At 48.1% G+C, this 27,925-nt stretch overlaps 8 protein-coding genes across 8 annotated transcripts in view; 5 read left to right on the top strand and 3 right to left on the bottom strand.

The window, feature by feature from the left end:
• Positions 1–49: 49 nt before the first annotated feature.
• On the top strand, positions 50–3,550 carry BDR25DRAFT_345541 (uncharacterized protein; the record flags this gene model as incomplete). Its single annotated transcript, XM_033694062.1, has 10 exons — positions 50–195; positions 246–331; positions 378–603; positions 651–710; positions 758–1,069; positions 1,117–1,321; positions 1,378–1,491; positions 1,621–2,010; positions 2,049–2,224; positions 2,312–3,550. The coding sequence occupies exons 1-10, from the start codon at positions 139–141 to the stop codon at positions 3,548–3,550; spliced, it is 2,865 nt and encodes a 954-aa protein (XP_033543136.1). The 5' UTR covers positions 50–138.
• Positions 3,551–6,046: 2,496 nt separating this feature from the next.
• On the bottom strand, positions 6,047–7,047 carry BDR25DRAFT_77258 (uncharacterized protein). Its single transcript, XM_033699019.1, has 3 exons — positions 6,501–7,047; positions 6,302–6,374; positions 6,047–6,243 (listed from the first exon to the last, which is right to left on the bottom strand). Exons 1-3 carry the CDS (start codon positions 6,937–6,939, stop codon positions 6,201–6,203), a joined length of 555 nt encoding a protein of 184 aa, XP_033543135.1. The 5' UTR covers positions 6,940–7,047; the 3' UTR covers positions 6,047–6,200.
• Positions 7,048–8,274: 1,227 nt separating this feature from the next.
• On the top strand, positions 8,275–9,325 carry BDR25DRAFT_306139 (uncharacterized protein). Its single transcript, XM_033690563.1, has 4 exons — positions 8,275–8,533; positions 8,580–8,783; positions 8,842–9,155; positions 9,218–9,325. The coding sequence occupies exons 1-4, from the start codon at positions 8,511–8,513 to the stop codon at positions 9,247–9,249; spliced, it is 573 nt and encodes a 190-aa protein (XP_033543134.1). The 5' UTR covers positions 8,275–8,510; the 3' UTR covers positions 9,250–9,325.
• A 482-nt stretch (positions 9,326–9,807) lies between these two features.
• Positions 9,808–12,837, top strand: BDR25DRAFT_317694 (uncharacterized protein; the record flags this gene model as incomplete). The annotated part of the gene is made up of 3 exons (XM_033691693.1): positions 9,808–9,884; positions 9,934–12,665; positions 12,821–12,837. 3 exons carry the CDS (start codon positions 9,808–9,810, stop codon positions 12,835–12,837), a joined length of 2,826 nt encoding a protein of 941 aa, XP_033543133.1.
• Positions 12,838–16,740: 3,903 nt separating this feature from the next.
• On the bottom strand, positions 16,741–17,866 carry BDR25DRAFT_306136 (U6 snRNA-associated Sm-like protein LSm7). The gene is made up of 3 exons (XM_033690562.1): positions 17,603–17,866; positions 17,382–17,453; positions 16,741–17,295 (listed from the first exon to the last, which is right to left on the bottom strand). The coding sequence occupies exons 1-3, from the start codon at positions 17,802–17,804 to the stop codon at positions 17,168–17,170; spliced, it is 402 nt and encodes a 133-aa protein (XP_033543132.1). The 5' UTR covers positions 17,805–17,866; the 3' UTR covers positions 16,741–17,167.
• A 1,101-nt stretch (positions 17,867–18,967) lies between these two features.
• BDR25DRAFT_328039 (uncharacterized protein) lies at positions 18,968–20,853 on the top strand (the record flags this gene model as incomplete). Its single annotated transcript, XM_033692364.1, has 2 exons — positions 18,968–19,646; positions 19,700–20,853. The coding sequence occupies 2 exons, from the start codon at positions 18,968–18,970 to the stop codon at positions 20,851–20,853; spliced, it is 1,833 nt and encodes a 610-aa protein (XP_033543131.1).
• A 1,477-nt stretch (positions 20,854–22,330) lies between these two features.
• Positions 22,331–23,664, top strand: BDR25DRAFT_268714 (uncharacterized protein). Its single transcript, XM_033687125.1, has 2 exons — positions 22,331–23,012; positions 23,097–23,664. Exons 1-2 carry the CDS (start codon positions 22,394–22,396, stop codon positions 23,405–23,407), a joined length of 930 nt encoding a protein of 309 aa, XP_033543130.1. The 5' UTR covers positions 22,331–22,393; the 3' UTR covers positions 23,408–23,664.
• A 3,914-nt stretch (positions 23,665–27,578) lies between these two features.
• The window catches only part of BDR25DRAFT_293676 (TPR-like protein), a gene marked incomplete at both ends in the record, with an annotated part of 1,973 nt that continues 1,626 nt past the window's right edge, over positions 27,579–27,925 (bottom strand). The window contains one exon of the mRNA XM_033688739.1: positions 27,579–27,920. Coding sequence (XP_033543129.1) covers positions 27,579–27,920 — 342 coding nt within the window. The remainder of the gene's footprint in view (positions 27,921–27,925) is intronic.

The raw sequence follows: 27,925 nt of genomic DNA, 5'->3' as shown, positions 1-27,925 counted from the left end.
TGGGGCTAACGTGATTCTCGAGCAGATGCGAGCGCAGCTAAGCCGACATCGTCAATACAGGCCGCCCAGCACGATGGAACCCAACAACTCTCACAAATCTTTAGCATCGCGGAGATCATTGAGTCCTGAACTCAAACCATGGCGGCCTCCAGATGGCAGCGACTGATCCCGTTCCGCAAGGATCGTCACGACTCTGTACTTATCGACCCTGATATTCTGCCTCTGTCAGGCTGACGCTGTAGCAGGCTGCCAGCTCATCAAAGCAGCAACCGTCCAAGGTATCTGCCCTTGGTCTCAAGGTCGTAGCGGAGGGCGAGCAGCCAGTGATTGAGTAAGAAATCCGTAACTCACAAGGGCCCGTACTGACAGCGCCCTAGCATCGTTGCCGTCCATGGCTTGAACGGCCACTGCGACGAGACGTGGACGGCAGCGAACGGCACCCACTGGCTCCGCGATCTCCTACCAAAGGACATCCCAGATGCGCGCATATTCTGCTGGGGATACGATGCGAACACGCACGGCAAGCGCGTTAGCCACCAATTCCTCTACGATCATGCAGAGCAGCTGGTCGCGGATCTTTGCCTCAGGAGAAAGCGTACAAATGTGAGATGACAGCGGATATGCATAAGATGTGGTTCTGACAGCTGAAGACCATGAAACGACCGATAATCTTCGTGGCGCACAGCCTGGGTGGCATTATCGTCAAAGGCGCCAGTCTCGCTCCTCTCTGCCACATACGCTCGCTGACCGGGCCCAGGCCCTCATTCACTCAGACGCAGCGCGCAAAGGCGCACTAGAAGAACATCGGTCGATCAAGACGTCAACATACGGAATCATATTCATGGGCACTCCCCACCAGGGCGGCAACGGAGTGCAGTTCGGAAAGCTGCTAGTGAATGCGGCATCGGTATACAAGGCTACTAATAGCCGGCTTCTAGAGCATTTGGAGCGAGACTCGGAATGGCTCCAGCTGCAGCTGAGACAGTACGGGCCAATCAGCGGGGAGTTTATGACGAAGTTTGCGTACGAGGAGTACGAGACCCCGACAGCGCTGGGCCATTCGATCATGGTATATCTTCACGTTGACCACAGGCATCGCAAGTACTGATGATACAGGTGGTGCTCAAAGCATCCGCAGTCGTTCCAGGCGCAGCCGACGCAGAGCAGATCATGATCCACGCGGACCATAAAGAAATGGTCAAGTTTAAGTCGAAAGAGGATAATGACTATGAGAAAGTTTCAGACTATTTGATTATTATGGCTGAAAGTGCAAGCAGCGTCATCAGCTTACGATGGGAAGAAGAGGTCAGGGTCGATGCGGGTATGTAGCTCTACTGTGTAGTTATTAATAATAGCAATGACAGTAACTGTCTACAGCTCGAAGCAATGCTGAAGAGAGCTATTCTGTTGTCTTTAGCTTGTCTGAGGCCTCTGAGACCAATCACTTTGTTGCGAGACAAGCAGAGCTTGCTGCAATGCACAAGGCGCTCAGTGAGGGCACCGGTCGTCAAGCAGTCACTCTGCACGGCCTAGGCGGGATCGGGAAGACGCAGCTAGCGATTGCATACATTAAGGCCCATCGAGACAACTATTTGGCGATATTCTAGCTGAACATCAAAGACGAAGTATCAGTAAAGCAGAGCTACTTGAGGCTAGCAAGGCGGATCTTACAGGATTGTCCATCAGCCAGTCAGTTAGGTGTTTTCATAGATGACAAGAAGCAAGACAAAGTGGTGGCAGCGGTCAAACGGTGGCTGGAGCATCCCAAGAACACGCAGTGGTTAATGGTGTTCGACAACTACGACAACCCCAAAGTGCCAGGCAATGCGGATCCCGGTGCAGTCGATATCCGGCAGTTTCTACCCGAAGCACACCATGGCTCGGTCATCGTCACAACAAGGTCATCGAAGGTTAGTATGGGCCGTCGCGTGAAGGTGGGCAAGTTAGAAGACGTCCGCGACAGTTTGCAGATCCTATCTGATGCATCGCATCGCGAGGATGTGATAGACGGTGAGTGGTTTGAATTCCTGTACTGTATTGCACTGTAGATACAACGCTCACGCTTTTAGATCCCAATGCTGCCGAGCTTGCTAGAGAGCTAGATGGACTGCCGCTAGCCTTGGCTACGGCAGGCGCCTACCTTGACCAGGTGGCGACAAGCTCTGCCGACTACCTTTGTCTGTACCGGGAATCATGGCGGAGGCTGCAACAAACAAGCCCTGAAGTAAGCACATACGAAGACCGGCAATTGTACTCAACATGGCAGCTCTCTTTAGATCACATCAAGCAGTAGAGCGAAATATCGTCCAAGCTGCTTCAGCTGTGGGCATACTTCGACAACCAGGACCTCTGGTTTGAGCTTCTAAGAGAGGGAAGGACTAGTGGGCCGCAATGGCTTTGTCAACTAACGGAGGATGAGCTGAGTTTCAACGAGGCAGTGCGAGTGCTGTGCGACTACGGGTTAATAGAGGTGGATAAGTCCCCTAAAGGAACAGTGGTGGAATCTCAAGGGTACGGGATGCATAGCTGTGTGCACGCATGGACGGTGCATGTAGTCAACCAAGAATGGGATGCTGAAATGGCCGGGGTGGCGATGGAGTGTGTAGGCAGGCATGTACCAGCAGATGATGTGCAGCACTCGTCGCTGACTCAGCGTCGGCTTTTGCGACACTTGACAAGGTGTTGGGGGTTTATTATAGATGGGAGGATGGGTGAGAATGGGAAGGACTGGATTCTGCATAGATTTGGATACGTATGTTCCAGCCAAGGACGGTTTCAGGAGGCGGAGAAGATGTACTTGCGAGCGCTGCAAGGCAAAGAGAAGGCATGGGGACCAGATCATACATCCACACTCTCTACAGTCAACAACTTGGGCTTGCTCTACGCGGACCTGGGACGGTTTGACGAGGCGGAGAAGATGTACTCGCGAGCGCTGCAAGGCAAAGAGAAGGCATGGGGACTAGACCATACATCAACACTTGAAACGGTCAACAACTTGGGCAACCTCTACGTGGACCTGGGACGGCTTGACGAGGCGGAGAAGATGTACTTGCGAGCGCTGCAAGGTTTTAAGAAGGCATGGGGACTAGACCATACATCAACACTTGAAACGGTCAACAACTTGGGCAACCTCTACAAATCCCTGGGGCGGCTTAAGGAGGCGGAGAAGATGTACTTGCGAGCGCTGCAAGGCTTTGAGAAGGCATGGGGACTAGACTATACATCAACACTCTCTACGGTCAACAACTTGGGCAACCTCTACGCGGACCTGGGACGGCTTGACGAGGCGGAGAAGATGTACTTGCGAGTGCTGCAAGGCTACGAGAAAGCACTTGGCCAAGAAGCAGTGAAGACGTATATACCAGCGCTTAACACAACTCAGAATATGGCACTTCTCTTCCAGCGGACCGGTAGAACGCAGGAGGCAAAGCGCTTATATGAACAAGCTCTTCTTGGTGTTGAAGCAGTATTCGGGCGTAGAAGCAACAGGTATCGCAGTGTTGCTAAGGTCCTGGATGCGCTGCACAGTGCGAGTAAGCGTGATACATAACTTTGTCATTTAAATTCAACGCTGCTTCCTCATAAATTTCATAGTCGCCACAGTCTAGTGTTATAGTTAAGGCATGATGCGTAAGCATACTCATAGGTTAAAGCACCGGGTTAGAAGAATAGCGAGGTACATTGTGCCCCCACCGTTAGCAGGGAGGACGGCCGAGCCGCACCGGCACAGACCCTTTAGATTTTCCGGCACGCATGGATGGACAGTATTTCATCGAAGGGTCCGGGGAGCGACAAGTATTTATACTGCTAGAAATCCCTCTAGAATCTTCTAGGTATTACCACTTTTTCTATACGTACGGTTGTGCGGGATAAGTCTTAGACCAAGCTGGTGGGTGAGCATCTGGAAAAGGGCACGAGACACTTGAGGAAACTGATGCACTGCTGCACAGCCACAACCCTAATAGCTACAGGTGGCTTTCTAGGACAGCTTAAATAAATTATACAATACTGATTACGTTTCCTGCAAGGCGGTGTCACGCTAGCCAAGATTAGAAACTGCTCTTGTCAGAAGAACTAACAGGGAGTGGCAAAGCTGCACAAATTTGCGCGTGAGCATTAACAAGTAGCTAATAATACCTTGTAAGCAACTTTGTGAGACTATTTAGTTTAGATAACACCTCTTATAAGTATTATAGAGAAGCTGGAGCTTAGGGGTAGCGTTATTGTGAAGTCAAAGTACCCCTCTATCTAATTTTTCGGTATGGGTGGTTTTTCGCCATGCATGGAGGGATGTTACCCCACACGAGAAATAATAATTAGGCCTCTGACGGCGTCTAAGCAGATTCATAGTCCTCTATCTGACCCGTAGCTCTTCCGACCCAATGCGGGATATCGTAATGAGCATGTTTGCTCTGGAACCGGACATTATATTCCACTTCCCCAGAACGCCACTTATTCCATAAATAATGTTTTTATCTTCGTAGCCTAATACAACAATAGGTTGAGAGATTAAGTGAAGTAAATAGCATAGAGTGTGTCTGCCTCACTAATCCCTCAGAGCTTCCTTATCTGCTTCCATGTGGTCATATCTATGGATATCCCTAGCTAAGTATGCCATAGTCCGGATCACTGAGAAAGTCCTGTTGGAGATCATGCTTGTTAGCGCCATTGCTGTCGTACAATTCGAGTCAGTTCGTGAACATTTGCCCAGGCTGAGGTCGGGGAGTAGACGACTCACGGACTTCTCTTCCTATATCGATCGTGCCGTCGTCGCAAGCAGCTAGCGGATGCCATGGAACAAGGGAATTTGTCTCGGGGGCCTGGAATTTGGGGCCTGCGAGGACCCGCTTGAGCTATTACTATGGGACCTACAACTGGGCGTGAAATTCAGAGGACGCTATCTTGGGTGTACTAGCCGACTACTCGAAGATGAGCTTGAACTACTCTAGAAACGAGAGGATTGTAGAGTCACCGACTTCCCGGACCCTAGCTAGGTTGTATATTTTGCCTTCGATTGAGAGTCTTTTGTTTTATGCGTTTCCCTTTGGAGACTGACCCTTGAGAAATCTTCCTCTTGTTGCCGGTACGAGCTTCTGCCATTTTCGCGAATTGACTTACGTCAAGGGTAGAACTAAAATTGGAACACTGACTAATACGAAAGATGTCCTAAGTGTCAAGAGCCTGAGAGAGATGATAAGAGAAAGCTAGGGAAACTTTTTCGAGGCAGTACCTGGAAAGAATAAAGTGAAGTGATAAAAAGTAGAAAGGAATACCTGTCATGCCATTTGTAGTGACCATCGCCGAACTCTCAAAGTTGCTCCCACAGAAACTAGCCATTGTGAGAAAAGGCGTTTGTGACTCCAGTCACTTTCTTTCTCTTCTTTGTTTTGGACATTTATCCGTCTACCAATTAGTTAGGCGTTTATTAATAAGCCCCCCAAAGCCGCTACCTATAAAGCTGATTATTTCGACAAAGAAGGTTTGCGTTTGAAAAGTGTAGTTTGTGAAGAGACGAAATGAGCACCGCTCATCTAATTCTTTTCGGAGCTTGGAACATGGACCAATCACATATGAAAGATTGGTCAGTTAGTTAACAACACTTTCACCATTTGAATTAAAGAGAGACATGGTTTGTACTATCGTTTCGATGTTTGCTTATGTTAGTCTTTCAAGACGCCTGTGTCCGCAAGAGGTTCAGATAATAGATGGTTGAGAGATCGACTTTGGCTGAGGATAAAGCCAGGTTTGAAGTGCAGATAGGTCTTCTTCAGTCTATATTTCATCAAGAAGTAAAAGTATAGTCAAAGGACTTGAAACTAACCAACATGCGCCTCGAGAATACCCAAACCAACCAACCAAGCGCCTGAGCACCCGGGACCTTGACACGACGCATTTGCTCCAGCCAAACATAGGCATGCCATGCAACAACATCTATAGGAGGGAAAGAACGATGACCAAACCCGAATGCAACAAATATACACACTGAAGTTGGAGAATCGATATGCCGCGCCGTCCACCTCTTCCAACGCCCAAGTGAAATGACTCCGTACTATCCTATCTCAATCCAGAAATGCATCCCCTTCTCTTTCCCTACACGGCAATTCCTTCCCTCGGCGTCATACCCGCTGGCTCCCCGGGACTCCCAGGCGAGCCATCGCCGCTTCTATCGCTTTCCTTCGGGGCTTCGAGATGGGAGCGTTTCAGTGCGAGCTCGAGTTCTTCTTGGGTGAAGGGTTGGTCGTTCTTAATGGAGCCGGAGCGGCGACCGCGATCTGCGGTTACGGGGCGCGAACCACCAGACGTTATGGAGTGTGAGCGTCCGGGATAGGAGGAGGATTTGCGGGGTTCGTTTGTTGGGGGGCGGGAGAGACCGACTGCGAGAGAAGAGAATGTGTTAGCTGTACAGCTGTCCATGGGATGTTCATGGTGGACGCGCAAGGGGCCCCATCCTTTACTTCGCGTTCCAGGCATACATCAAGTTGGGGAAATTGACAACTCACCATTCGTAACATCCCCCTCCTCATCACTCCCCTCCTTCACCTGCTCTACCCTCTGTTCATCTCCCGCAATACTGCCCCCAATCCCACTGTCCACACCAATCCCATCATGGCCCCGGGAACTCCCCTTCCTACCCCCAATGCTCCGCCTACCCAACGTGTTAATGCTATTCTTCCGGCTCGGCATGCGACTCCCCATGGGTGAGTACTGGCTCTGTTCGCTCTTCCGCCGCCATGCCTTGGCCCAACTGAAAGCTTCGAGTTTCTCTTTGTGCTCAGGGTTGACGGGGCGGCGGTATTTCAAGGGTGGCATTTTCTCGCCAGGCTGATAAACGTTGCTATCCTTATTGGCCTTTGAGGATTTGGAGGAGGTCTTTGTGAGGGAGGTGTCGTCTTGCGAGCTGCGGGTGAAAGCGCGGCGCAGGCGGGATCGGAGAGCCATGGTGGAGGTTGTGCGAGGGGTTTTCGGGGGCTCGCTGAAGTGTCGGCTCGAATGGTGAGACGGCAGGAGGGTGGGAGAGTGAGGCGGTTATGACAGCGGGAGTGCGGAGGTCTCGAGTGGAGGTGTGGGTCGAGTATTCCACGATGACCCTGTACCGCGTGTCGTGTGCTGTTTGCCCTTGCGCTGTGCACCCGTGAACCTGCACACTTGCTCCTGGATGGATTCTCGGGATTCCGCCCACGAGGTCGCAGATGCAATGTTAGATCAGATGCTGTTGGACAAGCCGCTAGTCGAACGCTGCGTTCCTGACGGAGTGCGTTGGTTACAACTCGATACCTTTGAGAGACGCCGCCTTCGCTTCCCCATCCAAAGCGCCACAAACCCCAGAGCCGCCTTCTTCAGTCCGAGAACAGCAGGTCGTTACAAAGAAACTGGTGACATGAAGGAGACTTGGTTCTTCAACTCCGATCGGAAGCGTGGTCGTTAGCCTGACAGCCAACCTCAACCAACGGCACCGTTCGCGAGTCCGGGCCTGGGCCGGAATACGGCGGAGAGCTAGAGTGGAACTGGGAAAGATAGCCGCGCGGGCAGCTCTTGAGCGAGCCTCTGCCCGGTTTTTTGCTAGCGGAAAGGATCATTTTGAAACGCTGCTGACGGTGCAAAGTCGGGCACTCGGAAGGAAAGTTGGTCGGAAGTTGGGCGGGTTACGGAAGGTGGTGAGGATGGTGGATGCAGAGCAATGTGCTAGCCGTCTTCGGGGGACTCAGCCTGAAGGCCGGGTTAGAGGGGTGCGAGTAAGAGTCACGTGTCCGCCCTCGGACTTAAGCTCCCGTCCAGTGCATTGCTTTCCTTCTGTTCGCAACCTATGCGAACGCCTTCTGCCTGACGCATCATGAATGTCCGAATTACTCACCGAGAGGGTTGAGTTGTCTTTCAGCTGCGGGATGACTCTGTGGCTGGTATCATCCGCCTGACTGGACTTGTGGGGTAGACAACGCCGATTGCACGTCGTCATCGGCCCTCATCCGTCTCTGTGCGAATGGCCTGCCCTGCTCTCTTCTAATTTTTAAATGCTTGATTATGCACGCGGCAACGCAAAATGCCCTGCTTCGACCCCTTTGCCTCGCCCTTTAACTATCGAATCGCATTTGCAAAGCATGCGCTGGTGTGCCAGGCAAGCTCTACGACCCGGACTAGAGATCTGGTGATGCCAGGCAAGGATCATGGCGATCCTACCACATACCAACTGTAGCTCCACTCTTCCAGCAAGTATTGAAAAGGGCCAGACCACCCACAATAGGCCAAAGCTTCTGCTGCTTTTGAGAGTTAAGGGATTTGTGAAGGTCCAATTGGGACGCGAGGTGCGCGCCTGCTTGCGCGCCATAGGGTGATGAGGTCATTGAGCGTACTTGCCCACTATTAAGGTGTAGCAAAGATGGTATTTGAGGGACAGCCATATCCTGGCTTGTCTTGCTCTCCACTCACCGTGATACCTCTCTTAACTTCCGGGTTGAAGTCTCTTTGCATTGTGATCGTGTATCTACCTAGGTTCTCAGACGAGGCTTGACATCATGGAGAAGATCAAGCAAGCCCTGTAGGTCCCTTCCCGCTTTTGGAAGTGCAACGCTAACCAAACACAGTTCCCATGGGGCCCGGAAGACCTTAGACAACACCAATAGAGAGGGAGAAAGTTCTTCCAATTCTCCCACCTCTCCTATCCCTCCAAGGGATCCAAACCATCGTGCCACAACCGGTGGCCTTACTGGTGAGGGTAGTCACCTTGCAGGCGCCAGTCAGCCTCTGGAACAAAAGAGTGCTTCGACAGGCCTTGCAAATGCTGGGGAGTAAGTTCTATATTGTGATCTACTTCTGCTTTTGCTTTTGCTTTTGCTAACGACTCAGGCACCTCCCGATCTATAACCGATTTACTGGCTATGGGGCAGCCGCAAAGACTGTTGAACAGGCGCCACACTTCTCAAATACGCCTAATCTCAAGACTGAGGGTCTAATTGAGCCGCCGTCCACTCTGAAGACCCAGGGTCCAGTAATACCACCTAGAGGAAGAGAGTCGACTCCAAGCCCGACCCTTAGCCCGGATACAACACGCCATCGGCTTACTGTGGCCGACGAGATGAGCACAGCAAGTATAAAATCCGGTGTCATAGGTTTCCCTCAAGGTGGTTTGGCTGATTCACATGCTGCCAGTGTGTCCAACCGTTAGTACACCTAATAGTACAGTACTGCAGTACACTGATTTTGGTCACGTACGTACGTACAGGGCATCTACTCAGTATACTGTACTATACATGAGGCTGCTGTACTAACCGTTTACGGTAGTTATATAGGATTTTTGGTGGTTTTGGGCGGTTGAAGGCAGGTTGCTGAGGGCTAGGGGGCTCGTGTTCGGAGATTAATGCGGAGAATGCCGTTATTGCCTGTTTTGTTAGCAATCTTCTAACAAATTCAGCAACTATGCCATCTACGTTATTCTTTTGCCCATTATGATGTCCCAATTCCTATCCCAATCAACGACGCGGTCGACAATAGAGGCTCTTCAACTGCAGAAGAATTAGTTACGTAACAACGCTGTTACTAGTGAGCTGACTGAGCTTACAGAGTACATTAAAACAGTGAGATCAACAACAGTAGATCTCACAAGGGGTATCACAACTTCCTAATTAGGTATAGTCTTTAGCTTCAGCGCAATTACTTTATAATACTTCAATATACTTCAGTTACTGTATCCTAACCGTACACTGACGTCATCTCCTCCGTACAGTTAGTTAGTAACAGCCTCCTCTTCCGTAACTGTACTATACAGCCTCCAAAAGGCTCCGTAACTAACGGTTGGACACACTGCATGCTGCCATGGGGAACATGTCAGAGCGGGGTCAAGATTCCACCAATACTCAGGGGGTTAGCCTCCCTGAGTGGACTGTTCCCAGGTGAGTTGCGCAAATTGGACCAAGTAACGCCCTGCTGATCAGTGAACAGCGAGCAGAAGGAATCTTCACATCTTGGGAAGGACGCCGCACAGGGAGCTGGAACGATTGGAGCAGAAGGTTTGCCAGGCCATGAGCTAAATCGCCAGCACGATGATAGCAATCTTCGAAGATCTGCTGAACAACAGAGTGAGCCACAAAACACTGGCGACACTAGTCGATCTTTCCCTCTGGCAGGAGGCGTTACACATCGTCAGACGACCGATAACCCTTCAATTACCCGCGCTACAAGGGTTCCTGAAGAAGAGCCTACTTCGCATGTGGGAAGAAACACAGCGCTCGGAACAGGCGTAGTTGGAGCCGGAGGCCTGGTAGCTCATGAACTGAACCGGCATCATGAAGATGATGGTGTTCCACATCGCCGGACGACTGATAACCCTTTAACTACTCAGGATACAAGGACTACTCAAGAAGGACCTACATCGCATACGGGAAGAAACATGGCGCTCGGATCCAGTGCAATCAGTGCCGGCAGCCTGGCAGCCCATGAATTTAATCGCTGCCGTGAAGAGGATAATACTGAGAGAACTACTCTTCGATCTACCGAATCCAATGCCCCGTCGACTGGTGAGAGAGCTCTGGGTAGCAAGGACAAGGGAGCTACCAGTATGGTTGATGAGCACGCCCATGGGGGTCAGAGCCATGCCTATGCTGGTGACCCATGTCCTACTGACACTACCTATCTTGAGGAGAAAGATTCCAGACCAATGTTCACTGAAGGCCCCCATGTCACGGGTACGGCTAACAGGACTGATCCTCACCTGCACATCCCGGGTGAGTACCCGGATCCCACTCCGATTGAAGAATTATCTCAGCCTACATTTTGGCAGGAAGAGAAGCATGAAGCCACTGAACCCACCACAATTGGAGGCGTTCGCGAGACTTACCGTGGCGAGCCAAGGAGCACGCAAGAATTGATTGATCAGTCTCATCAGCCATCATCCGAACATCACTATTGCGGGGATGTCGCACTCAAAGGAGCTGGAGCTGCTACGGCCGGAGGACTTTATGCAAGCCAACATGAGCACAAACCAGACAGTACTCCATTTGCTAGCCAGCAAAGGGAGGCAGCCAGGGTGCAACCTGAAGCAATATCAACGGAACAACCTCCGCAACCATCAATTGAACATCACCATAGCCGCGATGCTGCACTCATTGGTGGGGGAGCTGCTACTTCTGGAGGACTCTACGCCAGGCAGCGCGAAGGTCAACCTGTCATTGGGCCAGCATCTGCTACGATCGGCTCCTATAAGAGCAACATCGTAAACGTTCTCGATCAGAAAGTTCAGCCGGAGCCCGAAAATATGAAAAGCCATGGCACAAGCGAGCCACAGAAGTCGGGCAAGCGAGAGCAAGCTAAAGGGCAACACCACTACGGCCGAGATGCTACCCTCACAGGAGGGGCTGGTGCTGCTGGGCTAGGTTCATACGAAGCTGGCAAACACCACCAACGAGAAGCAACCGATATTGAAGGACAACAGCCGATTCCCACTGGTGAAAGCCCGTACAGCTCCATGAAGATCGACCCTCGTGTAGATAACAAACCTTCTCTTCATGGGTCGATTGGACAACACCATGGCCAAGATACTGCCTTTGCTGGCGGAGCAGGAGTTGCCGGGTACGAAGCATATAAGCATCGTTCTGGCCAGCAAGAGACTGCGCCAATGCAGCCAACCCATGCTCAGGTAGACCAACTGCTTCCGGGGAAGCAAAACGAACCCCGCCAGCTAGAGCATCGCTACGGACGAGATGCTGTTGTCGCGGGAGGGGTAAGAGTTGCTGGCTACGAAGCATATACGCATCATTCTGGTCAACATGATACTGCAGTAACGCTGCCAACGCAAGCTCAGGTAAATCAACCTACTCCTCAGAGTTACAGAGAGCCTCGTCAACCAGAATGCCACTATGGACAAGATGCTGCTGTTGTCGGAGGAACAGGCGCGGCGGACTACGAAGGGTATCGTCCCGGTTATGAGCATGCTGCACCGAAGCAACCCTCCCAGGCCCAGGCCAGTCAGCCCGAGCGCCACTGTGGACAAGATGTCGCAGCCGTTGGAGGAGCAGGTTTAGCAGGCTATGGCACCTACGAAACGGCAAAACATTACGTCCAACACCGCAGCACCCAACCCTCCGCTGCCATGGACGACCAACGCTACGACCCTACTGCCCAAGGTGCCCACGATCCCAAAGAAGCCTCCCAGCACCACTACGGTCGCGATGCTACTATCGCCGGTGGAGGTGTAGGATTAGCTAGCGCGAGAGCATACGCAGCATCCAGCCATGGCAACGACCAAACTCGGCAACCTCCAATGTCCCAAGAATTCCAGCAACCCACTGCAACTAGCACACACAATCGCTACGACTCAGTCCAAGACCCTAACAATAAGTCACATCAACAGCAACAGGCACAACCCAACTACCACAAACGCGACGCCGCAGCCTCAGGTGCCGGAGCGGCAGCTGGCGTAGGATTCGGATACGCATACTCGCAACACGAAGCCGAGAAAGCAGAAAAGGAGAGACTTTCGCAACAGAAATCCCAGCAACAGGAGTTTGAGAAACAACAGAAAGAGCAGCAGAAGGATCTCGAGAAGCAGCGGAAAGATCAACAAAAGGACCTGGAGCATAAGCAGAAAGAGTTCGAGAAGGAACAAGCTAAGGAGCATAAACAGCATGCTAAGGCTGCAGCGGCAGAGGACAAGCACCGGAACAGCGTTCCCAACCGTACGTAATACGTTTCAACTCGCCGTTTTTTAGGCCGTAACTTCTCAGTTTGTTAGTACGTTTTAATGTAAAGGGAGAATTTAAATCCACTTACAAGGCGTAACTATTACAGCTTACAATCCTCCTACGTTTTAACAGCTTATAAGACATTACAGCGTATACAGTCTACTAAGTCCCTTATTTTACTATAAATATAACCCTGCTAGAGCTAGTTTTTTTGCAGTTAAAAAGCCTTAATTATTAAGCTAAAAAGCTTATTTTTATTATAAGTAACAGTTTTTCTACTTTTAAAAAAGGACCTCTTATAATTATAGCTTATAAAAAGAATAGATAAGAAGTTAAAAGTAATTTTATATAGTGTAAAGTAAAAGAGTTATTTAACTTATTTTTACTAAGTAAAAAAGTTAGTAAATAAAGGGCTGTTATTATTAGCTATAGTAACATTTTTATAGTAGCTGTTATAGTACTACTGCAACTCTGTTATTTTCTACTGCTTTTTATATAAGCAGCTGCTAGTAAAGAGGCTTATGTTAATAAAAAAAGTCCTTTTAAAGCTCTTATTATAATAGTTACTACTAGGTAACTTATGTTATGTAGGCTTTTAGGTAATGTTATTATTATTAGCTTTAGCTTTAGCCTCTGCATTAACATACTTTTAAAAAATAGCTTTTATTAAAGCCTTAGCTTTTTTATGCTATATAAAGTGCTTTCTCTAGTAGTCTTTAAACTAAATAAGATAAAGTTAAGAGTTTAGAATTATTACTATATAGTAATAAGATATAGGTGGCTTAATAATAAACTTTTTCTAGTATGTAAGCAACTTCTTTGTGCTAAATGCTACACTAGATTTAAAGTAGTAATTATTACTTTTACTTTTAAGTTTATTGCCTATACATAAAAGCTTAGTATAAAGGTGTTGCAGGTTAATAATAAATATCTAAAAAAAGCTATAAAAGCTGTTACCCTTAAAGTGTTTTATTATAAAGTAAAAAACTTTAAAAAACTTATAAAAGTAATTAACTTTTTTTTATTTATTCTTAGTAATAACCTTAGTAAGAGTAAAGTTACTAGAGATAGTAAAGTTTATAAAGTTATTATTAGTGCTTTTTTACTTATGTATAAACTTAGTAATAGTGTCCTTAAGCTTAAAACAGCAGAGGAGCATAAGATAAACACTATACTAGTGTACACTACTGTTTTATATAAGATTAAGCGTCCTAAAGCTCTAGAAAGAGTTATTATTATTAAAAGTAGCCTAAAAAGTTATAAAAGCTTTTTATTATTTATATAATGCTAGCACTATGTTTACAAAATTATAAAGTTTTTTAATAACTTTATAGCAGTAATAAAGGTTAAATTATTTTTAAAAAGCTACTTAAGTAAGCTTTGCTTTAAAAGCGCTTATCTTTTTACTATAAATAACTGCTTTTACTACTAGCTAGATTATATAGCCAGCGCAGCGTATACAGTGCTTAGAGGTAAGGGGCATATTAAGATGTTAGGCAAAAGTAGAGATAGTTTTATTATTATTATTTAACATATTATTAGCTACTAAATAATAAAATTTTAATATAATTTTAAAGTTATTAATAACTTTAATAATCTCTAGCACTTAATTTGCTCTAGTATAGTTACTGTACAGGTTGCAGAAGCTAATTAGAATGTTATAGTGTTAGTAGTTAATATCTACGCAGTATTATTAGTTAGTGTTTAGTTTAATAAAAAATGCTAAGACACTAAACTAATAAGCTAAGGTACACCTACTAATAAAGTGCAACACTACACCTAGAAAGAAGAGGTAGTTTAGAGAAGTTTATATATTAATGCTTAACATAATTTTGCTTTAGGCTATTTTTAGCATTATTTAAATCTCTTGCTTCTGCTGCGTATATCCCTACTACACATAGGACAAATATGTAGTGTTAGACACTAGAAGGGTAGTAAGAAAATTAGCTTTATTTTAAGTAATAATGCTTTAAAGTTCTGCTAATAATACTATATAAAAGAAAATATTATAAAGTATTACTTAGTTAATAACTACTACTTATAAAGCTTCCTTCTGCTAAACACTATAAAAGATAATATATAATAAGCCTGTAACCTTATAAGCTGCTTTAAATAGACTTAAGGGGATTTTTAGCCTGTTAGGTAAAAAAGCGCTTTTACTTCCCCTACTAATGTCTATCTAGTGCTCCTTTCTAAGGTAGTAGATAATATAAGTGTAACTATTAACTTTTTTTACCTTTTTATAATTACTCTTAGTGTAGCACCTTCTATAGAGCTACAACTTTATTCTAGAGGCGTCTTTTTTATTATTATATACTAAATTAGCTTTATAAAGCTATATTTAGGATAACTAATAATTACTACATAATTAGCTTTTATGCTTTACTTAGTATTTAAGCTTTTTTAGCCTTAACTTTTTATTTCCTATTTAGACATTATCTTACTTAATAATAAATAATACTTTATTATTAAAAGTAGAGTTGTCTAGGTACTCCTTTATAAAGGCTAAAAGACTATTAAATAGTGTGCTATTATAGAAAAAAACTAAGGACTTTAATAATAAGAACTTTAATTAGGCAAGTTAATAAAAACTAGCGTAATAAGTAACTTTAGTTTAGTAAAAAAAGCTAGCTTAAAAAAATCTTTAAAATAAAGCTATACACCTGCTATACTAGAGGAACTAGAATATCTAGCTTATAATAGGTAAGTTTATAAGCAATTATAATTCTTAACTAAAATTATAAAATCTTACGCCTTAATTCCCTTCTTTACTAGCTTCTTAATTATTATATAAACTGTAGAGTTTTTACCTAATTATTACTCTAAAAATATAACTTTAAACACCTTTTTAACGCGTCCCTATAGCTGTCTAATAAGACCTTATATTACTAGAAAATATTGTCTCTCCAAGACGTATTACGGTCTGTAATGGGAGCTGGCTCCTACGTACGTTACGGCTCACACTCCTCCTACGTTTCAACGGCTCACGTGACTGCTACGTTCACGTATCTACGAGTCGTAGTACGTACGGTTGGGAACGCTGCACCGGAAGGAGGCCGAGAAAGAGGAGCAGAAACAGCAGAGGGAAATTGAGAGCCAGAAGCAGAGGGAGGATCGGGAGGCGGAGAGGGAGAAGGAGACAGAAGGTGATGGCAAGAAAAGACATGGCCTGCTCGGCTTTCTGCACCGCAACAAAGATAAACACTCCGACGATAAGTTTGAGAGCGTAGAACACCGTGACAGTCCCCGAAGTTCAAAGGAATACGGCGCTGCTGGCACCAGTGTGGGCGCTACTGCTGGTACAGCTGGTCTCGTAAGCTATGAAGCGAGTCGCTCCTCTGAAGATAGCAGCAACGAGGGCTATAAGTCGAGGAATAAACTACATAAAGACCCCCCGCCGGGTCATCCTGCGAGGGAAGCCATGGAGAAAGAGAGGGAGGATGGTGGGCGCCAGAAACATGAGCGTGTCGGTATCGATGGACCAATTGGCCATCCGGATTTGGTTTCTGGAGATCGGTGAGTACATTCAGCTTCTTTACCTCACCCAATGACCACTAATCCGTAATACTTCGCTGTCCAGCTTCCTTCCACTAATCATCCACAGTGAAACCCAAGCAGGCGTCTACGGTGCACATGCTCCCGACTACCCCAAGCCCACGGTCACGGAACCAGACAGAGGTCATCCGGTGATCGTGGGGAAATACGATCATGAGTATGGTGGTACGGATGATAGTCAGACGGTGCCGAGACAGCTTGACTTGCCAGGTCAGTAGGTGGTGGTGGTGGTGGTGGTGGATTGGGAGGGCATTAGGAAGGTGAATGTGCCGTATTAAACTACAAACGTTGGCATTGTTTCAGAGGAGTAGGACAGACCAACAAAGGATTGGAAGGTTGGAGATTAAATTGGAAAGAGAGCCAATGAAGGGTAGGGGATTACGGGATTGTGTTAGCATACATCTACGGAGATATGTTCTGTTATGGGGGGTCTTGACAGTTTTGTGGATTGGTTTAGGCAAGTACCACAGAAGAGAAACCTGTTCTGACCTTAGCTTTTTGCTAGAGCAAACTATGCATCCCACCGACCTATGCCCATTTTATCCTCTTACGCCGAGAAGATATGGAATTCCGCTAGGAGTTAGGGTATCACTCCTTTTCAACCTTCTCCTCATCCTTCACCTCATTCTTAGCAGCCTCACACGTGACAACTGTAGTATCAACTATAGCGCCAACTGTAGCGCCAACTGTAGCACCATCACCAGCATCAGCCCCAGCACCAAAATCAATATCAGCCCCAGCAACATCACTAGTATCAGCCCCAACACCATCACTAGCATCAGCTCCAACATCACCACTAGCATCAGCTCCCGCACCATCACCAGAATCGGCACCATCTTCCTCCTCACCACCCACCTCCTCTCGAATAGGGTACAAGCCATGTTCCTCATCTGTGAGCGTAGTAAACGCAATTATTAGAGGAATGAGGGGGAGTTTAAGACTCATTCCTCGCCTGCCTGGAAAGGATTCGCGATCTCACGACTTCCATCCATTGGGTAGATTGCGGTGAGTAGGGTGCCACGAGCGACGACGAGGCCGAGAGGGCGCGTGGTTTGGTTGCCTTGGTCATCTGGGGGGAGAGTTAGTGGGGGTGGGGATGAGAGAGTGGAAGGAGTTGGGGTTGGACTGCGGGGAGGAGTGGGGAGGAGTACGGACCAGCCATGACTTCTTTCACGTCGTCGAGGACGAGGTTCATGAGGCCGTCGTAGCCTTTGAGCTTGCCGATAACTGTGGGTGGGCGTTAGCATGCAATATTGGGTGTAGAAACAATCTCGAGGGGGGGGAAGCAGAGAGCAAGCAATTGAAGTCTATTCCCACACTCCCCCACCCATCTACCGAAAATGACATTGGAGATGAAAAAGGAACAGCAAACTCACCTTCGCGCCCGCCCTGGAACTTCACAGTGATTTCCTTGTCCGTATACTTGGAGAGATCGAGAATATTCTCCTTCTTGGGACGCGTGTCAGTATGTCCTGCCTGGGCTCCTCCACCTCCACCATGGCCGCCCCGTCCTCCACGACCACCACGATCGCCGCCGCCGCGTCCGCGCCCGCCTCGGAAAGCGCCGCGCTCGGCCATGATGAGTGTGAGAGTTGGTTAGGGATTGAGGTTGGGGGAAGGCGTGAAGTTGCTGTGTGCGAAATGAGATTGTAGGCTAGTAGTTGTTGGATTGACGATGACGATGGCGAAGGCGGGTTGTGGTTGGTGTGCGGAACATCTGTGCGCTTTACCGAGTTGAGAATAGAACCCTGACCGTCGGCTGCCTCTCTGGGCAAGGGTGGACGCGGTCCGAGCTTTGGCTAGACGGAGAAATCCCGCCCGACCTGGATGGGTTCCGCCATCGGCTCACATGCCTCCGCTTTCCGGGAGGACCGCTGCACTGCTTCAGGAGGTCAGACCATGGATGGGGAGGCTACGGATCCCTAGGTTCAATACAGTCAAACCATCATGTTCGACGCGCCTAACAGCCTCCCATCTCGACTTCATCGACTCTGATCGTCAGCCCTCAGAGAGTGTACGTATGCCTCGACGTCAACCGGAACCCTCGTTTCACCCTCCTGTTTCGACGGCTGCGAGGTGTTTATTTCCGGGCTGGACCCAGGGCGCCGACAGTCTTGACGATGAGGCCCAGAGTGCCGCAGACGGTGGGAGCACTCGAGCATCGCAGCCCAGACCCCTGGCGCAGACCGTCCAGCCCCGCGGACGGGTAAAAGCTGATTGGCTGCGGACATGTGCCTTCTCCGCCCTCGCAGCCTAGGCTTGTTTCCGGACCTTCGAGGCCTTGTCCTCACAGTCCTCTGCCTGCCAGCGCCTGCCTTCCTTTGTGGCTGCGGCCCTACGGGCGAAATGCTGCCGTGAATGCCCACACGTCCAGCATTTCTTCTCCACTTCCTCTCCCACCCGCACTCTCGCCTCACAATCGACCCATCTGTTCTGCCCGCTCCTGGCTTCTGGCATCCGGCATCGACTCCGCTGCAACATGGCATGCTCGTAGTCTGGCCCCTCGCTGCCCCCTTGTGCCCTCTGTGTTGTGCTGTTTGTGCTGCTGCACGGCTGTGTGTGATTGTGGAGTCCGCGTGTCCGCCCTTCCGCTCCTCTCGCGCACAAGCTCACTCACGCCCTGCCCTGCCATCTCCGACTCCGTCACACCCCCCCCTCTCTCGTCCGCCATCCATAAATAACAGCCTCGGGCCCGCCCCCCGCGAGCGCCCACGATGTCCTCCACCGTCGACTCCCAGACGATGAGCGACCTCTCCCAAACCATGCTTCCCAACTCCAACCCGCACCCGCCGTCGTTGCCTTCGGCCTCGATTGTCCAAGCGACTGACCTCAAGCGCAAGCGGAGTCCGTCGCATGAGGCAATTCATCCCGCATCCGCGCCCCTGCCCAAGCAGGCCAAGACTCACAACCACTTGCAGATTAATTACCTCGCCAGACACTGCGACAATGACCTCCCACTAATTACAAATGACGACACCCTGCCCAACATCCTCACGCTGCTGAGCGACTACCAGGGCGTGCTCGACCGCCATGAGAGCATGGCCTGCAACCTAGGTGCCCGCCCGCTTGGACCTATTCTGATCAAGCGCTTCGAGCGCCTGTTCGATGGCCCGCCCCGGGTGCTGAAGAGCCATGGCAAGGACGGCACCACGGTGACGTGGCTGGATGTGGTCGAGTTTGCGCGCAATAAGCCCGAGCAGTTCCAGCTTGGGCAGATGAGCGAGGGTGTGCGCGTCTGCCAGTTCTACACCAAGCAGTGCAGGGTGCAGATCTCGGAGGAGGATTTCGTCCTCATTTCCTCGGGCATTCCGCAGAAGATGATCCCCCCTCAGCCAATTATCGAGGATGAGGAGAAGGAGTTGGGGACGCTGGAGATTTTGGAGAAGAATTTGGGGCAGATTTGTCAATTGGCTGATCAGGGTGAGGCATATCGCATATATGGTTTCAATTCACCCAGCTAACATGCTTGATAGTTGCTGCGCGCACCCGACAGCTCAACCACCGCCTCAAAGGCAGAAAGCAGGCCATCGTCGACAGGAGAGCAACTTCAAGTCCCGCTCCGCCAAAGCGCCCGGCGAGTCCTTCCAACGTTGCTCTCATGAATGGCGCGGCCGCTCAGGCAGCCAGCTCCAATCTCGCAAACCTAACCCAATCCTCACAGCCTTCCCCCAGCAGCTTTGTTGCTGTCAATGCCCGGCCTCCCTCTGACCAAAATAGCAATGGGTCATCCACAAACACTCGCCACGAATTGATGTCCAAATTCCATACTCTCAGCGACCGGCGGCAATCTTCAGCACCCATCAACGGCGCTGGCGATGTTCGCCGTCCTTCCATAGCCCCTAACACCCCCTCTCACCCTGCCACGCCCATTGTAGGCCCCTCAAAGGTGCCACCAAAACCTGTGGAAGGAAATCCACCACCCCTCTCCACAGCCAGACTTTCACACTACTCCGAGGCAGAAATCCAACACATGATCAATTCGCCCGTACCAATCCCAAACACACCATCTAGTCTACTGCCGGCATCAAGTCAACGTGGAAACCAACCGCAAGAAAAAGACGACGGCGGCCCCTTCAAAATCGAAATGGTGCACCGAATGGAGAGCCTAGCAAAAGGCGAGCGCATCCTCCCGCCCTGTGACCGGTGTCGTCGATTACACATGGACTGTCTCAAAAATCTAACCGCATGCATGGGCTGCACAAAGAAACATGCAAAATGCTCATGGAAAGAGGTCCGCGAGCTCGAACTCCGTGGCGGCCCCGTCCACCACGGCGTCATGTCCAGCGGCATGGGCAGCGAAAGCGAGGAATTCGAAAATAGCGGCGGTCGTGAACGTGCAAGCACCGGATCGCCCGGTGCGAGCACGATTCTAAGTCCTCTGCATAAAGGCATGACGCCCACCGCGAATATGGGCGCGGGCGGAGGAGGTAATCCTATTGGCTTGCCTCCTGAGGTAAGGATGCTACCGAATCGATCATCCCCGCCGAATATAGATCGGGAGAGAGAAAGGGACAGGGGAGTTGAAGCGCAGTTGCAGGAGGCGGCTAAGTCAGGTCTTGCACATGCCAATGCTAGACTCGGTATATCTGGGAATAAGGGCACGGAGTACCAGACTATGGTCGCTTGACAATGGCATAATAGGCCTATGTTTCCGGCAAGTAGAGTCAGGCCGTTGGTGAGGAGACGAAGTTTTTGCGAGGATGGAGGGGATCGTTTCCATTAAGCTTGAGGGAGAAGTGTTTTGGGAGGAAGAATTCTTGTCTTTATGGTTGACGCTTGGTTGCGGGTGGGCAATTGCTAGGTTTTTGTTTGCTTTCATGGGGTTCCTTAGGCTGGGGCTGCGGATTGATCAGATTCGGTGATACCATTTTCTCTTCCCGTTACTTATCTATTCTGTTCGTTTGCTTCCTCGCTCTCTCCATCTGTCCCATTCCACCACTTCCTTGGAAACCATGTTGTGGAGTTTTTGGGCGCATCACATCATTCATCTTTTCACCACGTTTTCCTAACCTGTGGATGCAGATATTTATATTGTTTTAAGATATCCAGGAGTTGGAGGAATTCGTCGGTCGCTTTATCCTGATCATGATGGGAGGTATATATGCTTTTTTTTTCAGATTACTCTTGTTTAGCCTGGGGAGAGGGTTGGTGAGATGTAGAAAGAGCGATGCCCGTAGATGCATGTAGTCTTCAATGTGTGTATACGTTCACCTCGAGGTGATGTGACTACCTGGTAGCAGCTGGTGACCCTTCTGAAACAAATCATCAACGAGAGAAGATGAACAAGAGGGAAAGAATCCAGGATGCTTGAACCTCTTTAATTTGACCGTCGTAGATGAAAAGCATCATATCCCTGTCTCATACACGATCCCAAGCACGATATGTTAGCCTTGCTCTTGGCATGTCGCAATTCCGCTCTCCACATATTTCTCATCTCTCATCACTCCCACTCCCACCCATTCCCCGAACCCCGCTACCCGCTGCTTCTTGGCTGCTAAAGCATAAAAGCGCACGACTCTTCTGCGTTGCCAAGCGTTTCACATCGTGATTATCTCCGCCCCTCCATTCGCGAATGTGCAAACAGCCTCCACCAATACTCGTGTTCGCCTGAAAACACCGCCCTTGGATGCAAGGCTGTGGCGGTGCGGGCAGCTGACCTTTCCCCTTCGTCGCAGGTCTCGAGGCACCAGCGAATATAATTCAGCTGCCTGATGAGAAAGCTTCTGACAACACATCTCCTCTACTTTCGCTCTTCGAGTTTGAGTTTCCGCATCGCATATCAGGGGAACTGTATCCCCGGAGTCTCCTCGTCACTCGCTTTGTCACAACTTTCGATCTCTGAGGATTATTGTGATTCAGAGCGCACTTGGGGCTTACCTTGGCGTGACTCTCGTTTTCTCGCCACTGTCGCTCTCTTATTATATTTTATCTTGGTGTTGCGTTGCCGCACTGCATTACATCGGTCTACGTACACTCTCAACGCATCGCACAACTCGGTTTCCGTAACACGACCACCACACACCACCACCATGTCTTCCCCACACAATATACCCATAAGAGCCGCATTCCCAATCCCATCGCGATGGATCTGGCTCTGGCACACATCCACTCTCGTCACCGTCGTCGCGCTGCTGACCCCCTTGCTCATTCTTCTAATCCGAAAACGAATGAATATGCAAGCCACACCTTCCACTCCGTTTCGGTTCATGGATCTTCCGCCTGAGCTGCGGGATATGGTTTACGAGTACCTGCTTGAGGATCCATACTATCCTCCTCCACCCGCAAGTGAGAAGAAACAAATTTCTCCTCTATCGTGGATTATGTCGTCTCGAACCGGTCGAGCAAGTGTGGGTGGACGACCTGAAGCCCGGAAAAGCAACTGGGTATTCCTGGTCAACCGGCAAGTGTATACAGAATATATGGATCTGTTATGCAAGAAAACCGTCTTCCGACTCACGGTGTCGCCAGCCAACTATCCCAAAGACATCCAAAGTATCACGTCAGAGCCTCTACCAGGTAGCCAGAAACCCAGAATCTGGAGGATAGCCCCAGAGACGCTGCAGCAGGTGAAACGCTGCGATCTCAAGCTCATCACGACGTCGTCTATGCTCGGGGTGCCGGATCCGCGCAATATGACGCCTGCGAGCTGGGGGCTTGCGAAACAGGTGCGCGAGGAGTTGAAGGAGGTTAAGAATGTGCACGAGTTAAACTTGCATGTTAAGGCGATTGGAGATCCACTTTGGAATCCGTTGTGGGTGTGGTATCATGCTAGTCAGGCGTTTAAGAGTATGGGTTCTGCTACGGCTACATCAGGATTTGCTTCCTCATCTTCGTCTGAACTTGATTCGGATTCCGACACCGAATCGACAGACACATTGGTACTGACACCAACATCAACATATTCACCATCACTATCCTCAACTTACACACCATCCCCACCCCAACCCCTTGGCCCCAAACTCAACCGTATAACCTTCAGCCTCGACACCTGGTCTCCTGGAGAAAACTACCTTTCCCGCGACGCGGACGGTAAGTGGGCATGGTGGTGCATGGCGGGCCATTGCGTGGGCTTTGATGGCGAGGGCGGAATGACGGTGCGTGAGTTCTGCGCGAGGCTGTATGCGGATTGTGTGACTTGTCGGCCGGAGAGTTCAGGGGAGAACGAGGATGAGGATGTGTGACTGAGAGGCGATACGAGGGGTCAGTGGGTTAGGTCGTGGATGGGACGGTGGAGGGTGTTAAGTTTGGGGTGAGGTTGGAGGGAAGGGGTGAAACGAGGGTTCGGTACTGGCGTGACGTAACACGGCGTTGAACGCAACATCTAGCGATATGGGTGGATTTAGTGTTTGTTTTAGTGGGATTAATGCCTGCATCAGGCTCGGAGCTGGGTGTGGAGCATAACCAACCAGCGTTCGTGTTGTATGATATAATAATAACGGCGTTCTCTCACTCTTTCTCTCCTTACCTATTTTTCAATCTTTGTGAAATTACAACCAGGATGCATAGCACAGGGCGCCGCCCTTTTCGTCACGGACCAAAAGACCAATATAACGGCTCGAGCAACTACAGTTCCTTAGTAAGGTAGCTCCAAAGCAAAGGAGATGGCAAGAGATGTAGATATTATTGTGGTCTTGCCTACATGTGAATATAAGGATGAAGCGGGAATACCACATCGATATTTGAATTACTTAAACATAGAGGGTCTCCCTAAGTCTCATAAGCAACTCTTGACTCCAAAAAATAAAGGAGATATTAGGACTTCAGAGATTAGGGTCAGACTTACATCGTCCAGGCGATATGTGTCTGAGAATGGTGTTACGCTGGTCCCATGGTGAGAGAACTTGTGATCCCAAGCCACAAGCGACGACTAAAATAAGGGACTACTAAATATAGAGATGACGGTAATGGGAGCCCTTGCTTAGGGCACTTTGATCCGGGGTATTTTAATCAATTAGCTCTCTTGCTAGAATTATAATGACGGCCAAAGGATGAAGATTTCAGTCCTAAACTAGGCCTTTTTTATGTATTCCATGCTAACTCAGGCCAATTTTCAGTCCTGGCCATCACTTTTCTCCTCAATGACTTAATGACGCAGAAACAAAGGAGAATGTCAGATGAGTCAAATTTCAACAAAAGTAGTGAACAACTATGAAAATTGATTGTGAACCCTTAACCACGTGTATTGAGTAGTATTTAGGGTCTACAATTAGAGGAGAACAACCCGCTTTAAAAGGAGATATAGTCACCAATTTTCGTTTACGATTAATTTTTGTATTAAAAGTAGCAGTGTCTTTGTACCTTTTCATTCGCAAGTTTGCTAGTGCTAGACTAATAGTGTTTGCAGTAGTCACACGATAGTCGAATGCGTCGTCACCATGGTCGGATGCGTTGTCACCATAGTCGTATGCATCTCACCGTAGTCTATGTTGCTAAGACTTACCCACTTATTTCGCATATATATAGACTCCTACAAGCACTCCTCTAGCGATGAATGCAATCCAGTTCCTCATGCCTCTGGTGCTCCTCTTAGCTCCACAAATAGTGTTTCATAACACTTTAGGTAGCCACGGCGTTTCTCCTCAATATGACTGTCAACGAAATACTCCTATGTTGTTCATCAAATAGCTGAGTTTTAACCCAATAGGAATCTCGATGAGGTATCTCTATAAACTGTGATTGCTTCTCCCTCAAAGGGCGTTACGCCGAGGCTCAGCAGTGGTAACAGTCAGGCCTTCTTAAATGTTTCTGTGGATGACCACGTTCGCTAAGCTCGTGACGCTGACGATAGACCACGGCGAAGGATTCTGGTGTCTCAACTCTAATCATATCATGATATTCACATTGAGAGCATTACGCTCATTTAGACCTGAGTAGCACCTTGGTAGTTTATTGGACCTGCTGGAGCTCTAACGTTATCAATTGACAAATTACTCTGAATACTGGCCGAAGCATTAGGTGCCCGCTTCCATTTTAATTGATAGGATAAAATGCTATGCTGTCTAATTCAGCCTCCCGACTTACTTTTAGGTTACTTTTAATAAGCCTACGCGATTCTCAGTTAGATCGTGACTTCAGCGCTGTTAACTTCTTCGGCTCTGGAATCAACAGTCATAAAACCAGAATATTAGCCCTTCCTAAGCTCCACATTACCTCAGCGTTAATAGAAACACCAACAGATTCAGCGGAGCCACCGTTAGAGAAGGAGCTGTTAGATGCTTTACAAGCATATTGCTTCTTCAACACCTGCGATGCATATATATTCTAGGACAAGAAGCTCCAGTGTGTCCAACCGTTAGTACACCTAATAGTACAGTACTGCAGTACACTGATTTTGGTCACGTACGTACGTACAGGGCATCTACTTAGTATACTGTACTATACATAAGGCTGCTGTACTAACTGTTTACAGTAGTTATATAGGATTTTTAGTAGTTTTAGGCAGTTAAAGGCAGGTTGCTAAGGGCTAGGGAGCTTGTGTTTAGAGATTAATGCAGAGAATGCTGTTAGTGCGTGTTTTGTTAGCAATTTTTTAATAAATTTAGTAACTATGCTATTTACCTTATTCTTTTGCCTATTATAATGTCCTAATTTTTATTCTAATTAATAACGCAGTTATCTTAGCGTGTTACTACCTTATAGGCCCTATTCTTATAGGCTTTATCCTTATAAGCCTTATTCTTACATACCTTATTTAGCTGTTCTGCTACCTAGATATATCATGCTGCCTTATCTTAATGCTTAGAGAAGGCCTATATAACCTTACCTAGCCTATCTAGGCTGTCCTTGCGTGAAGTAACTCTTTTAAAGCATATGCAAGATACCTAGGCTAAGGAGCACCTAAATAATGCCTACTATAATGTTAGAATTACCTTTAAGATTAATATTGCCCTTAATTTCCTATTAATCCTAGCAACTTTATGTAAGTGTAAGTAGTGCTTTTTACAGGCTAAAAAGACTATTACAATAGGGAGGAATTAACTATTAGCGTTAATAATAAAGAAATTAGTTACATAACATTACTGTTACTAGTAAGATTAATAACTGTAGATCTTATAAAGGGTATTATAACTTCTTAATTAGGTATAGTCTTTAGCTTTAGCGCAATTACTTTATAATACTTTAGTTACTGTATTTAAACTGTACACTAATGTTATCTTTTCTATATAGTTAGTTAGTAACAGCTAACTCTTCTGTAACTGTACTATACAACCTCTAAAAGGCTCCGTAACTAACGGTTGGACACACTGAGAAGCTCAGGCGCAATCTTTTTGTAAACAAAAACCAACCCTATACGAACAGCGGTAGCAAAGCCTCCACCATCGTATCCTTGGTTAACTATGTGGGCACAAACAACGCTGTGAGACATGACCTAGTGTCAGTAACATATCCCCGACGGGTCAGTTGGTATATTGACTACCTGGCGTCGAGAGCGCTTCAGGTATGCATTCACCTCCGAAGGTGTCAGATGTCGAAAATGGATAACCAATACTCTGAGGCTTCTGGCTGATGTCGGAGAGGTCAATAGTACTCCTCAAGTTGTCGTCGCATTGTTGTGCTGGGTATACTGTTCACTGTCGTTCTTTCACATATTCGTTACTCTCTTTGTCGTCTTCGTTGTGTTCATTTGATCTTTGAGTTTACGAATGTTGGGGATCACTATTCGGGTGGTTAGGAAGCTTGGTATGTAGAGAGGGAGCTGGTTCCTCATTGGAGAATTAGTATATCCTCATCCATCTGATAACCTCTTTATCATAGAGGACTATAGGGTTGTTTGCTCTCAAGTATTACCATGATTATGTGAGCCCTGCTTGTTATCATCCCAGTGTGTTAAACAATGCACGCCGTAGACTTAGCACTGAATACATGTACCATTGAGTGGAATGGGCATAGCTAGCTCCCCCTGGCGCATTGTGTTGCAATACGCTAAAAAGCCTTCAGAGTGCGGTTGGTTTTACTGCATTCTTGCTTAGAACGAACAAGGTGTCTCTTCCTCCTAAGTGGGAATGTAATTAAGGGCCGTCAGAACCCTACAAGAGTAACAACAAGACTTTAATTCTCCGAGATACCTAAGTCGCACGCTTAGGGCATATGATGGAGAAAAGTGGTGGGAGCGAACTTCTCAAGGAGAATGCCGTGTGTGATGGGCTGCGCCACACTTTGTGGCTGCTAACTGTGAAATGAGCGAAATGACGTGGCCGCAGGGTTCGCTACCCTCCCTGCTTGTGGTGGCGACATCTAGTGCTAGTTTTACTTTTGATATGGATCCGTACTGTTAGATATCACTTCTAAGCATACTTGCACAATTTAGACTGTTCTGCATTTGCGCTAACTCTTTATTCTACAACAGTAGCATTAAAGCCTCATATTTAATTTCTCTAATTGCCACTTGCTAAGAGCTTCAAGTGAGGATTCTGTGTGAGGATGGTAAGGGCCGACAATATGCTTCTGTAACTGGAAGCACTCTTCCATTAATAAGATTGCCTCTTCATTCCGGCTTTGGGATTTCCACGTATGTGCTAGGTTGGCCATGCTATTCAGCGTGTGTGGATGCTCCTCCCCAAGCACCCTCTTTCTCGTCTCCACCACTTGCACCTCCAGCTCTTCAGCCTCCTTCCACCGCCCTTGATTCTTGTACGTCAATGCTAGGTTACCCATGTTAGTCAGTGTGTTTGGATGCTCCTCCCCAAGCCGCCTCTTGA

This window comes from Lindgomyces ingoldianus (genome assembly GCF_010093535.1).
Source record: "Lindgomyces ingoldianus strain ATCC 200398 unplaced genomic scaffold BDR25scaffold_34, whole genome shotgun sequence".
Lineage (NCBI taxonomy): Eukaryota > Fungi > Ascomycota > Dothideomycetes > Pleosporales > Lindgomycetaceae > Lindgomyces > Lindgomyces ingoldianus.
The sequence above is the reverse complement of the archived record's forward strand: the minus strand, read 5'-3'. Positions and strand labels throughout refer to the sequence as shown.